The 14,835-nt window shown below is 32.0% G+C and overlaps 1 protein-coding gene across 1 annotated transcript; it reads left to right on the top strand.

The window, feature by feature from the left end:
• Positions 1 to 8,333: 8,333 nt before the first annotated feature.
• LOC110101783 (uncharacterized GPI-anchored protein At4g28100) lies at positions 8,334 to 10,837 on the top strand. Its single transcript, XM_020829845.2, has 2 exons — positions 8,334 to 9,012; positions 10,347 to 10,837. The coding sequence occupies exons 1-2, from the start codon at positions 8,431 to 8,433 to the stop codon at positions 10,674 to 10,676; spliced, it is 912 nt and encodes a 303-aa protein (XP_020685504.1). The 5' UTR covers positions 8,334 to 8,430; the 3' UTR covers positions 10,677 to 10,837.
• The last annotated feature ends 3,998 nt before the right edge of the window (positions 10,838 to 14,835 follow it).

Below are 14,835 nucleotides of genomic sequence, written 5' to 3'. Positions count from 1 at the left end.
TCATGAATTTAGGGTTATGTATATTATTATCCATCGAGGTGTGTAAGTGAAAGCCACTATCCTCCATGGTTAATCGTATCTATAGCTCCATCTGCTCTTCCATCGGCCTGCTTGTGTCGTTTGTAAAGGTCTACGACCATTTTGTCCTACGGGATAGTGTGATTGTACCCTTTGCATTCGAACCACACGAGCGGAATCCTTTCGGAGACCCACAAGTGTATGCAATTTGAGTGACAATGCACACACAAGGGGGAGAGAAATTTTTAGGTTAATATTTTTTTAATAATTAATGATAATGTTTGATATGTTATCTAGAAATAAGCTTAACGACTATTTGATAAAATTATTTTCTATGAACTAATTTTATTGTACAATCATAATCGTACTATATGATTTATTATTATCTAAAAACCTTAGCCATCAGATTAATTTAAGTAAGATTTTGAAATTTGATTTTGGAACTAGTCGTATTGTATAATATCAATCGTACTCTAGAAATATTTCAAATATTGCTAAATTAATTCTCGTAATTAGTCAATTAAATAATAGTTTAATTAATGATATATGATTGTACTATATAATATCGATCATACCAAATAATTAACAGAGACAAAATCTGGCCGTCTAGAGATCGCACAATATGAAACCATAATTTTTAAACTAATCTTACTATATGATATTTATATTATACTGTATGACTTACTTAAAAATGAACTAATCGTACCATACAAATTAAGCAGTATAGGATAATTAACAGAGATGAATTTTTGTCATCCCACAAATCATCACATTCGAATAGAGGAAATCAAACAAATCATACTAGACAATATTGATCGTAATGTGTGATGTGTTCAAAAAATTTGAACAGTTCATTTTGAACGACTGTTCACATCATACTGGATGGGACTAGTTTTAAAATGATTGTAGTGTATGAATTGGAATCATACTATACAAATAGTAATGGCTAAATTAAATTTTTAAGTTTTCTTGAAGCCTATTACAATGCTTTGTTTTTAAGTTTCTCTTGTGAAAAGGGGAAGAATGTGTGACTGAAGGAGGACCTCTGAGAGAGAAGTTTTTGAGAAGAAAATCAAGATTTGAGAGACGAAGGAGAAGGTAAGCTTGAGCGTAAGGGAGAGGTAGTGTGAGGGGATCACACGGTTGCTTCGTGCTAGCTTCACCCTTGCTCCCCATGTGGCCTTAGTGAGTCTTTTGGAAGATCTCTAGGGAGAGAGGCTTCTTAGTTAATTCCTCGAGGTTCTCTACCGTCTCTAGAAAGCAGAGAAATAGATGAGGTTCTCTACCTTTTTTAGAAGGGAAAAAATGAGTCAAGGTTCGGTACCATCACAGAGAAGGTGACATATCATCCGACACTCCATCGAATCAATGGTTTAGTGAAAGTGAGTTTGTAAAGGCTTCTCTACCTTGCTTTGAAAGTAGAAGGAGAGCCACTTTATTTTAATGCAAATTCTCAGAGTGGAGGATTTTGAGGAGTGGATGTAAGTCAAGGTTGACATAACCATTATAAAAAACTCTGATGTGTTATTTCCTTTTTACACTTTTATATTTCCTGCATTTCATTTTCATTTATAGCTGCTTGGAAAAATGTTGATTATTGCTTCATCATGTATATCAAAATTTCATCATATTAACTTTTATATTTTTTATAAAGATCTTGTGCTCTCACAATCTCTTAAATTTTGGTACTTTTAATTACAGAAAAGTTTTTCAAAAATATTGTTATTGTTACTTTATAGTTAAGAAAATTTTTAAAGCACTAATTCCCTCCAACCCCCCCCCCCTCTTGGTGAGCCTCAGGCTAGTTCCACAAGGTTTAACAACCTTCACAAACTTTTAAGTGTTATTAGAACGGAATTTCAAAAAAAAAGGTTTTTAAAAAACTTTTGAAAAAATCCATTAATGGCTCACTTTAATAATCATAACACTGCGGAGGATTATTCTATAACCCATCCTCCACTAATTAAAAATATCACTTTTGATTTCTAAAAAATATGCATAGCTAAAAATTCTTTTGATGACTACCAAATTTCATTTCTATTTGAATGGATGACCTGAGAACTTTTGAGAATGGAGAGAGGGGCTGGAGAGAGAGAGAGAGAAGAGAAAAAGAATAAAAACTTTAAATACAAAGATCAGTATCCAGCAAAGATCAATCACGAGATCTAAGCTCATCTTCTCTTCTTATTTATAAGATTTTGAGGGTTATATGAAAGGCTACATCAAAAAATAAAAAAAAAATTATAGTGCTACATAGAAAATCTTGAACACATATCATGTGATACCCCATAATCTAAATTGGAAAAATATTTATTTATCCTTTAAATAAATAATAATCAAACCTATCTAATATCATCTATCATTAATAAATATTAATATATTTTTTTAATTTAAAAAATTAATGTACACATCTATATTCATTCCCAAAAATTTTAGATGCTACTCATGACTAGAACAAAAAGAAATAGAATCTAAAGAATCCTGACCAGTCTCATACTCCTACTCCCTTGCCCTGACCTGTAATCATTTAATCATATATAATGAGTTTAAAAAGTCCAGCTGGTCACTAAAACCTATAATTGAATTCAAAGCATGGTAATAGAGCAATATGCATATCAATAATCAAATCATAATAGTTACATTCATATGATTATTGAATCAATGCAGAGATAATAAATCTCAAATACAATAATAGTAGAATCTGTAAATAATAAAACACTATAATACAGAAGCTAGTAAAGAAAGAAACCAGCATGAGTATCAAATCATTAATATAATCATCGTATCCGTAATGACAATTAGTATAGAAATTATATAAAATATCAAATCAAAGAATCGATAAAGATTATTGAAATCGAATCAATGTAGTAAAATTCTATAAGAATGTACACATGCTATCTAGGCATTATATATAATGTGCTCAATACATTACATATTTAATATAAGTATAGTGAATCAGTGGTATCAAATAATATCAATATCTATATCAATGACAGTAACAATCCAATAACATGAGAAGTAGAATAATGCAAAAGCAGTAAACTCATGTAGTAACAATAAATCTATACATTAACAAGAATAATACCTCAATAACATGAATTTCAGTAGTCATACTGAATAAGTAAGAAGCCCTAGATCTCATGATATTTTTCAGTATTAGTATAAGTGTTAGTAAACTATTGGCTCAGTAAATAGAGTCATCACTTTTTGCTTTTTAGTGCAGAAATGATATCTTTATAACTCTTAAGTAGTATATCATGTGAATTAGTAAAGGATAATTCTAAATCATAATATTTAAAGGAAAGTTCATCAGTCCACCATCCTATACAAGTCAACCAGTCTCTAACCAATGGGTAAACTAGTCTTTACTTGTTTGTTTCACATACGTATAGTATTATTAATATAATATAACAGTAATAGCGACTAGCTATTACTCAAGTGCATATCCACATCAATTTTAAATATATTACATTAAATAATATATAATTGAGCTTAATTATGAAGATGCCAAAAAATCATTATGGTAAACAACAAAGAATCTTATTAGGCAAAAATGTACATTTTTAGAAAATTACCAAATTAGTAGGGATTATGTAAAATGGTATTTTAAGACTTCTATTATACTATACTACTATTTTTAGATGTCAAAATAAATTCTGGGTAGATAAAAATTATTATATTTTAAAAATCACCCGATGAAAAATCTCAAATAAATACTCAAAATGCTCATAATTATAATCTTCATAACATACAAAAAATTACGTAATGAAAGTTTTGTTAATACAAAGTTATTTATATTTTTTGTAATGAAAACACAAAATGTTTGAAATCAAAATTATGGTAAAGATTCCTTACATCAAGACAAGCAAATATCTCAAATAGCATGATTGACAAAAATCACTTCGTGACCTCTAAATTTGGACATCTCTTTTCTCTCTCCTCACTTTCTCTCTCATTTCCCTTAAATCAAATCTCTGTTTGTCAAAATAAGGAGGAGAAAAGGATTTAAGAAGATTCTTAATGGTTTAAGATATTTTCTAATAAATTCTAATATAATATTAATATAATTATTATTTCATAATTAATTAAATTATTTCTTTAGTATAAAATTTAAATAAATCATTTTTAACATCAAAACTATAAAAAATATTCATAAAATAATTTATATTATTAAAAAATATCAGTGAAATTAATTTGTAAAATTGATATCTGACAGTCTCGAAATCCTCACTTGTACTGACATGTATTAATTCCTTAAGCATTTTTACCGATGTCCAAAAATTATGAAAAAATTCATGTAAGTAAAATACTATAATAAAAACATGATGACGAAGTTCGATTATAATTTGGAGTTATAATTACTACATAAAAAAATTTGCAAAGTCAAAATACGAGTTATTATAATATACCAACCTTAAGAAAATGTCATCCCCAATTTTTCCCTTAAGGATTCATACACAAAATCAATATAAACCAAATTTGTATAATCAAATCAAAATCAAATCAAAACTCATCCAAAAATCATACAGTCATGTAATTCATTATATCACATGTCATTTAATTATATATGCAAAGCAATGCACCTTAAGCTATATATTTTACACGACACACAATTAATTCCTATAGCTCTGGTAACAATCAATTCTTCTAATAACTATGTTGTGATATCAATTGTGATGCCCCGAAATTTAAATTGGAAGAATTATTCATTTATCCTTTAAATAAATAATAAATAGAGATATCTAATATTATCTATCAATAATAAATAGAAAAATAAATTCTATAATTTAAAATATCAATATACACATCTGTATTTATTCCAAAAAATCATATACATTACTCATGACTATAACAAAAAGAAATAGAATATGAAGAATCCTGACCAGCCTGACACTTCTGCTCCCCTACCCTGACTTGAAATCATTTAACTACATATAATGAGCTTAAACCCAATAAGTCACTAAAGCCTATAACTGAATTCAAAGCATGATAATTGAGCAATATGTATATATATAGTCAAATCATAATAGTTATATTCATATGATTATTGAATCATTATAAAAATAATAAATCTCAAATATAATAGCAGTATAATCTATAAATAATAAAATATTATGGTATGGAAGCTAGTAAAGAAAGAAATTAGTATGATTAGTAAATCTATAAAATAATCATATATCAATAATAGTAATTAGTATAATAATTATATAAAATATCAAAGAAAAATATCGATCAAGATTGTTGAAATTGACTCAATGCAGTAAAATCATATAGGAATATACGCATACTATCCATACATTTTATATCACATGCTCAGTACATCATATACTTAATATCAGTACAGTGAATTAGTAGTATCAAATAGTATTAGTATATATATTAATAATAGTAACAATCCAGTGACAGGAGAAGTAGAATAATATAATAACAGTAAATCAATACAATAATAGTAAACCCATACAGTAATAATAAATCTACACATTAACAAGAATAATACTTTATGAACATGCATTTCAGTAGTCATACTGAATAAAAAAGAAGTCCTGACTATCACAGTATTTCTAGTGTTAGTAAACCGTTAGCTCAATAAATAGAGTCATCACTCTTTGTTTGTCAGCATGGTAATGATCTCCTTATAACTCTTAATCAGTATATCACGTGAATTAGTAGAGAATAACACCAAATCATAATATTTAAAGGAAAGTCCATCAGCCCACCATCTTGTACAGGTCAATCAATCTCCAACCAACGGGTTAACTAGTCTTTACTTATTTATTTCACACACATAGTATTATCAATATACTATAATAGTAATAGTGATCAGCTATTACTCAAGTATATATCCACGTCCATTTTAAATGTATTACAATAAATAATACATAATTGAACTTAATTAAAAAGACGTCAAAACATCAAAATGGTAGATAACAAAGAATCCTAATATGCAAAAATGTATATTTTAGAAAATTACCAAATTTGCAGAGATTATGTAAAATGATGTTTTAAAACTTTTATTGAACTATACTACTATTTTTAGACGTCAAAATAAATTTTTGGGTGAACAAAAATTATTGTATTTTAAAAATTACCTTATGAAAAATCTCAAATAAATACTCAAAATGCTCATAATTATGATCTCTACAACATACAAAAGTTATGCGATGAAAATTTTGTCAATAAAAAGTTATTCACATTTTTCGGTAAAGAGAATACAAATTCGATCAGAAAAATATCAAAAACAAAAAATCTTTTAAATCAGAAATAAGGTAAAAGATCCTTACATCGAGATGAGCAAATATCTCAACTGACCCGACTAACAAAAATAGCTCCGCAGTCTTCAAATCTGAACTTCTCTTTTCTTTCTCCTCACTTTATCTCTCATTTCCCTTAAATCAAATCTCTGCTTACCAAAATAAGGAGGAGAAAAGGATTTAAAAAGTTTCTTAATGGTTTAAGATATTTTCTAATAAATAATAATAAAATATTAATATAATATTTATTTAATAATTAATTAAATCAATTCTTTAGTATAAAATCCAAATAAATCACTTTTGGAATTCAAAAATTATAGAAAAATATCCATAAAATAAATTCTATTATTTAAAAAACATCAATGAAATCAGTTTGTAAAACGGACACGTGACGGTCTCAAAAAATATAAAATTTTTAAAATAAAAAATAAGATAAAGATTCCTTACATTGAGACGAGAAAATATCTCAACTGGCCAACTGACCGGACTAACGAAAATCACTCCACAACCTTCAAATCCGGACTTCTCTTTTCTCTCCCCTCACTTTCTCTCTCATTTCCCTTAGGTCAAATCTCTATTTGCCGAAATAAGGATGAGAAAAGTATTTAAAAAGATTCTTAATGGTTTAAGATATTTTATAAAAAATAATAAAATAATATTAATATAATATTTATTTAATAATTAATTAAATCAATTCTTTAGTATAAAATTCAAATAAATTTTTTTTGTCTTAAAAAATTATGAAAAAATATTCATAAAATAAATCATATTATTTAAAAAATATCAATGAAATCAGTTTGTAATACGGACACCTAACGATCCTGAAATCCTCGCTTATACCCATAGGTACTAATTCCTTAACGATTTTCGCCGGTGTCCAAAAATTAAAAAAAAATATTGTAAGTAAAATACTACAATGAAAACTTGATAGCGAAGTCGAATTGTAATTTGGAGTTACAATTACTCTAAAAAAATTGACAAAGTCAAAATGTAGGTTATTACATGTCGCCTCCTACTTGGTTTAGAAAGCAGGGACTATAGAGCCTATAGTGAGCTATCTCTAGGCAAGCTCAATAGTATGAGTGAATTTTATGATACCAATAGGGAATGAAATGTCTGCAAGCTTGTACCCAACAACTTGAGCTTAGTGACTAGGTGTTGAATTGGTATTATGGGTAACCTACACTAATTCTTGTGTCACCATAGGAGAGAAGGAGATTGAACTAAGGTGACAGAGAAGACAAGCTCAATGGTCAACTATGGTGGAGCACGTGAAGACCCTCAAAGTAGGCTCTTTACTATAGCTAGTCTTAGATGTACATGATGAAAGCATCACCCTTGAGTGGGGTGAGTTGTTGTGACGGCTACCTTCCTTATGTGATGAGAATGGCAAGTTACTTGGTCAGAAAGGTCCTTAGGTGCCTCTTGTGTGGCATGATCTTCCTTCGTAGGCTTGTGCAAATAGGCCTATTGCTCTTTGGGCGTGTTCCTGAGTGGGGTTCAACTAGACTTGCGTCATCTTTTTGTAACCTATCGACTACCTTATAAATATCTGAATGGCATATGCAAGTATAAAGTAATATCTTTTAATTTATTTCCAAATTTTATGTTTATGCCGCCTTAACATCTTTGACGGTCTCAAGGCAATGATGAATGCTCATCATAATCACATTTTTCATCTCCACGAATACTAAACTTTAGATACCTATTTTCTATACTCAATGGATCTCTAATTTTTTATCTTTTCAAACTCTATATGTAATATTTTTTGCTTTATTTTATTGAGATTCATACTCAATATATATTCAACATGGTAACTCATTCTTAATGATAACTTCATATTCTTTTCTGTATTATTTTGTAAAATAATTGAACTGTCTTTCTTTTGCGTAAAAAAAAAAAAAAAACTATCACTTACTACATCCCTTTCTATCAAAATTCGGCATCAAGAACAGTATTATATATAACTCCCCTATCCTCCTAATAAAGATAAGAAATAATGAATAGCCTTATTGTCCCACGTCCTCTATTTTCTGAATTTAAGCAGAACATGACACATGACATGTTGCTACAATACATCGCTAACAGCCTTGCCTCCAAACAGCCAAATAATTGAACTCATTCGATCTCTTCCTCTCAGCTCCTCCACCGACTCCAAACAATGCTCCCGCTCCTCCACATCCTCCTTCTCACCATCTCCGGCCACCTCCCCCTCATCTCCTCCACCGACCCGACTCTGACCCGTCCGCCCACCATCCCAGCCTCCCGTGCGCAGCCCGGCTCCACCGACTTCTGTCCCCTCAACCTCCCCGATGATTTCTTCCGCGGCGTCTCCGCCGCGTGCTCCCAAGCCACCACTGACCTCTGTTGCCCTGCGCTCGCAGCATGGCTCTTAACCGCCTACTCGGCCGAGGCGCTCGCGACACGTGTGCAGCCATCGGCTGAACGTTCCGACGACGAGCTTCCGGTCCTTCCCGGCGACACTGAGCCGTGCACGGCGGCGGCGGAGGCGGCGCTAAGGGCCCGCGGAGTAGAGATCCAAGGAGCGAATGATACGTGTGGCGCCGCATCATGCGCGTGTGGCGTGCGGCTACATCCACTGCAGTGTTCGGGACCGTTTGTGGTCGGAGGCAGTGGGGAGGGAAGGTGGGTCCCGTTGGATGACGTGGCGAAAAGTCTAGAGTTCGGGTGCGAAAGGCCGGGACTTAGCGGGTGCACTTCCTGCTTAAGGGTTCTTTATGAGGTTAGTTATCGGGTAACCTTTTTAACTTACGTTAATTTTCCGCATGTGATGCTGGAAAAATTATTAGATCCTCACACCGGATTTACAAATAGCTCCGAATATTCAATTAAAATTTGACATGTGGACTGTGCTTTGATAATACTTTGCTTGAGTTTTTGATTACGTTTTGACTGCGCTTTATCTGCACTTTACTTGTGCTTTTAACGTGCTTGACTAAAATTCTGCGGACACGTGCACATTCCACATGTCAATATTTTATTGGAGTCCGGACGTATCTCTACGTCCGGTGTCCGGACCTAATAATTTTTCGTGATGCTGAAGTGTTCATTTATTTGCGAAATAGAAAATTGTAAAACGTTTTAAAAAATAAAATGAAATTTGAAAATTTTTCTTTCACTAACACACTACAAAATCAAATAATGGAAAATTTGTATTGAATTTTCTTTTACCGAATTCAATGCAATTACCTAAATATTAGCGATGGGAATCAGCTTCTTAGAAATAATTAGGATAAATAGTCAATTTAATGTATTCTAAGCTGACAAAAAATAAAAAATTCATTATATTTTTCAAGGTTGTGAAAATCGAATCGAAAAAAGAACCGGATGAAAGATATGCTCATGATTCGACCAGTCGAATCAGAGTCGGACCAAATGACGTAATAAATAATATTATTATTAAAAATTAATAAAATTAATATAATAATTACGACAGTCTAACATTAAAGCTCATAATTCTAAGAATCTGATTCTTTAGCTTGTTGGTACAATTTTTTTGAAAATTTTGCATTGATAAAATTAAATTTATATGATACATTTTTTTATTGATTTTTTTATTCATTGCATGAAACATGTCATAAGAAAAGATAAAAGGGGAAAGTTATCTGTTTGTCATTAAACACTTTTTTCATTATAAAATTAACATTCGTGCCATTTTATAGATTTAGCAGTTCATTTTAAGTTTGGGGTAGTGATAATTTTGTAAATAAAAAAATATTTGATGATGCACATTAAAAAAAAGAGTCAATTTTAACTCTGCTTATTCAGTAATTTTCATCTAAAACACCCCACCGGGCTTAGGTGGGTTGGTGGGCGAGTTTGGTTGGGAACCCCCCATTCCGAGTTCGAATCCCCTCTCATACGGCACGACCTCTTCGGGGGAGAAAATAATTGTGGGTCCTGCACCTGTGGAGCTGGTATAATATTTAATATACTTTTTTTTAATTGAACATAATAATAATTTTAAAAAAATTATAATAAAAAGATATAATATTTCATTTTTAACCTCTGAATATGGCTCTTTTTAAAATTATTTCTTAATTTTAAAATTTATAGTTGAAGAGCAAGGATGAGGAGAAAGGAAGCATCAACGGCGAGGATGTGAAAGGCGGAAGGGAATGCCAACTCATGGGACTGACTTGGCTTCTATCTAAGAACCGGACCCGCTACCTTCCAACTGCCACGTACGTTCTCCGCGCTTTCCGCAATGCTGCCGGCGGCTATCCCGCCACCTGCACCGTCGCCGGTGACGGCGCCAACGACATGCCACTCCCTGTTGGATATGACCAGCTTCTTGGCACCGCATCATCTACCGCCTCCAGACGGAGGTCGCCGCCGACTTCTCCGTTCATCTTTTTCCTCCTGGCCATTAATTTTTTTTCTTAAATGAGGTTATATCTATAATGTGCTTCCTTCTATCACTTTGATGATATTAGGGAATGTGAAATAATGGCCTCTTACTCTACTGCGTTATGCTGCTTTTTCCAAGTTTAAAGCGGCTGAAGTATGTTGATTTTTAATTAATTAATGTTATATATTGTTATTTATATAAGTTCAAAAATTTCTTCATTTCCGATTACTATAACTTTATTAAAATATTTATCCTCATATTAATCATGAAGCTGGAAAGGATTTGTGAAATAAGTAATCTATAACAATTAGATTTCAAACATCCAAAGTAATATTATTAGGGTGGCCAAAAATGTGAAGTGTGTGTAAAATGAGAAGAAGAAAAGAAGAAAAATATAGGAGAGAGTCTCATGAGATTAGATTAGTAGAAATAAAAGCGGAAGGAAAAATAATACCATGTTAAGAATTGTATTGAAACTTTTCTCCTCTTACACAACCTTCCCCTTAATGACTTGGCCTTAGTACTTTGAGATGGCTAAGAATAGGGATATGCATGGGGTTGGTTATATGTTAAAAATGCAGTGTTTTGAATTTAAACAAATTCAAAAGCAATAGGTGTAGTAAATCGGACCTAAGGTGCAGGATGATGAGCATAATCATATGACTTTCTCACACACCCCTTAACTACCTCAAGGAACAATCTCTCAACTTCATCTTCTCTCTCTATCTCCCAAGTGGATTGGACACTCTTAATAGAAAGGAAATACCTCTCCCTCTCCGAAACCCTCTCTCAAAGGATAAGGTGTGTATCATACTGTCTAATTAGTTAAACACTGATTTCTAAGTTCTATAATCATCGTCAGACGAGATGGCATGTTCTTCAGCTTGGGTATGGAGAGGCAGTAGAAGTAGTGATCAACACATATTGTCTCCTTTAACAATGGTGCATACGGTCTTGAAGAAGGAACGATACAATAATTAATTATACACTATGATCAGCTATATTGATAAGGTATATTTGACTTTTAATATGACACAATGGAGAAAAAGGATTCATGTAGCTGACCCCACGTAGTGGGATAAAGGCTTGATGTTGTTGTTGTTGTATGATCAGCTATATTGAATTAAGAAAAGTCGAGAGCGAACCAAGATTGTTACACCAAATATTTTGTTAAATCATACTGGACGATTTGGATTATTAAGTATGATTGTCAATTAAGATTTAATCATAATATGATAGCTTGATAAATGGTCCAATTTTTGCAAGATTCATTAATAATCCTACAATACGAAATCTTTCGTATACTATGACTAAGTCAAAATTCAATTTTCAAATTTACCTAAATTTGGTAACTCAGATTCAATGGCAGGGTTTTAACAAAATGATTGATAGTCTTGTATTAACTTGGGTCATATAGTACAATTAGTTATGCTATACATCAATTTAATTAATTTAATTTAATTTTATAGATTAATAAATCATAATTAATAAATCATATAATATGATTGAGATCTTACAATATGATTAAGGCCATAAAGTATTATTTAATAGAGAATTCAAGTGTTTTATTTTCATATCCATTTCTGAGTGTATGCTCAGTTGTCTTGCATTATACATCTAATTATATAAAAGACTAAAAAAAGAAAATACAAACTCTTGTTACAAATTTAACTAGACTCAATGCTATAATTTTTTGAGTTTGTTTTTTTATTCAACTATGTGTATTTTATTCCTAAAATATTTGTAGCAGACAAAAGAAACATGTAAGATATAAAAATCAAAGAGCAAACAATGAACTAGCTCTTAATGTTTGAAATAATCAAAACATCACATAAAGCACACGGATTTCAACAATCACATCTTAAATCAAGAAATTTGGTGACTAAATGTGCCTTAAGCCTTGTTCAAATCTTCATAATGGGCTCATTGATGATTTGACTCAACAAATCAATTACAAAAGGCTCTGACTTCTATAGACATAATAGGAAGTTATGAAGGATGAAGAAGCTTTCTTTTCCAAAATTTTAAAATAAGTGTAATTTATTTTGACATGGGGGCCTTAAAAAAATTAAAATTTTTTATTTTTTAAAATTCATAAAATAGTGATGTCACATGGATCCAATCAATTCTATGTATAATATATCATATAATATTCTAATTATTGTATTATAATACTAATTATTAGGATCTAAAGAAACATCAATCTTTCACTACTTTAAAGTTTTAACAAATTTAATTGTGGATTGAGATTGAATCATTGACTGTCCTGTAGGAAATAAATTAAAATTAAATGAATTTTTTTATATTAAAAACTATAGAAAATTTATTCTTTCACACACACACACACACACACATATATATATTGACTGTCCTTATAATTATTGGCCTTACCTTCAGCAAATGATATTGAGCTAAAAAGCCTATAAAAACATAAGCTCTATTTCCAGGCCGTACAGGAGATAGGGTCAAAAAACTAAATATATGATCTTAAATTTGGAATTTCTTTAATTTACATCAAATTATGAATTATACCTAAAAAAAAGAGTAAATAAAATTGATAGGAAAAAAAAAATAATTTTGAAATTCACCAAAAGACTGTCTTAATCGAGTATGAATTTCAAGGCATTTTAGAATCAGAAACTTTTAAAATTAAATTTGGGATCATCCAATCTCTAATTTCAGTAAACTTATAGTTAAGCTGGATTAGGTGAATCACAAAATTCTAATGCTCACTGTTGAGTACTTGAATATTTGCAGCGATAAAGAACTATAAAGTTTAATGTTTTAGTTTTGTTCGAGGATTCAAGACACAATCTAAGAAAAGAGAGGATGTAACTTTCAAAAGAGACACCATAGCTCTTATGTAGAAACCCCTAAAAAGAGGGAAAAATTACGCGGCTTGGCTTAGTCATTCCACTACTGTTTGCAATCGTTTGCAAATGAGGCCCTTCATTTGGGGGGGGGGGTTTGTCCTTGGTTTGATATAATAAATATACATCATATAGAGTGCATTAAATTACGAAAATTGAAAGAATCAATATTGACATGTTTGTTTGGTATGCAGATAGTTAGAAGGCAACGAAGGTTGGAAAGATCATAATCTTATGATGGTGGTCGGAAGGATCATAGTCTGCGGCAGCGGAGCTCGAAAATACCATTATATGGTGATGAAGATCGAAAAGACCGTAGTCAGCATGCGAAGGAGGTCAAAAAGTCCATTGTTTAGAGATGGAGGTCGGAAAAACTATAGTAGGCGATTTACAGAGGTTGGAAGGACCATAGTCTAGCGACGAAGGTCGGAAGGACCGTAGTTGGAGTGCGACAATGGTTAGAAAGATCGTTGTCAAGCGATGAAAGTCCGAAGGATCGTAGTCGTCGGGCGACAGTGATCTAAAAGTTTGTTATCTGGCGAGAGAGGTCAAAAGGATCGTAGTTGGTGAGCAATAGTGGTCAGAAAGACAATAGTGATTGAGGTCGAAAGGATCATAATCGGGAGACGATGGAGGTCATAAAGACCAAAGTATGACAATAGAGGTCGGAAGGACCATAGTCGGCAGGCGATAGCGGCCAAAAAGAGCATTGTCTGGCGAAGAAGGTTGGAAGGACTATAGTTGACGGACAACGAAGGTCGGAAAGACCGTAGTCTAGTGACGGAGGTCCTTCATGGCTGGGTGGAAGTCCTTCATCAATCGGTGGCCCGGTAGAAGTCCGACATCAATTGGTAGCCAGGTGTAAGTCTAGCGATAGTTCGTTGTCGACTGTGGTTGAGGAGAAGTCTTATGACAAGAGAGCTCTAATTTCTCTATCTTCATTCTCTTCCTTGCTTCCGTCCTCTTTCTATGAGGAATGAGGTGTCTATTTAGAATTTTCTGAGAGTGTCATGACCATTAAATAAGAGGGAGATCAGGGGTACTTTAGGAGTGTTTGAATGGAAGATTGTATCGACTCCTTTGAACATAGACCGTTTATTGAGTATTTGAGTGCTTTAGTGATGATAGAATTCATAGATCTTGGACTCGTTGGATTCATTTCGTCGAGCTGCTCGATTCGACTATAAGCATATCACGTTTGGAAACTATTTGTTCATCCCATTTTTTATTTAAATCTTTCAAATGCGCTTCGATCTTCGATTTGGACCCATTTGGGCTTGGATTGGATCGAATTTGGTGCTGTTGAGTTTGTCTTTTCGAGACG

Source organism: Dendrobium catenatum, unplaced genomic scaffold, assembly GCF_001605985.2.
Source record: "Dendrobium catenatum unplaced genomic scaffold, ASM160598v2 original_scaffold_67303, whole genome shotgun sequence".
Classification (NCBI taxonomy): domain Eukaryota; kingdom Viridiplantae; phylum Streptophyta; class Magnoliopsida; order Asparagales; family Orchidaceae; genus Dendrobium; species Dendrobium catenatum.
Note: the sequence above shows the minus strand (reverse complement) of the source record. Positions and strands in the feature narration are given on the sequence as shown.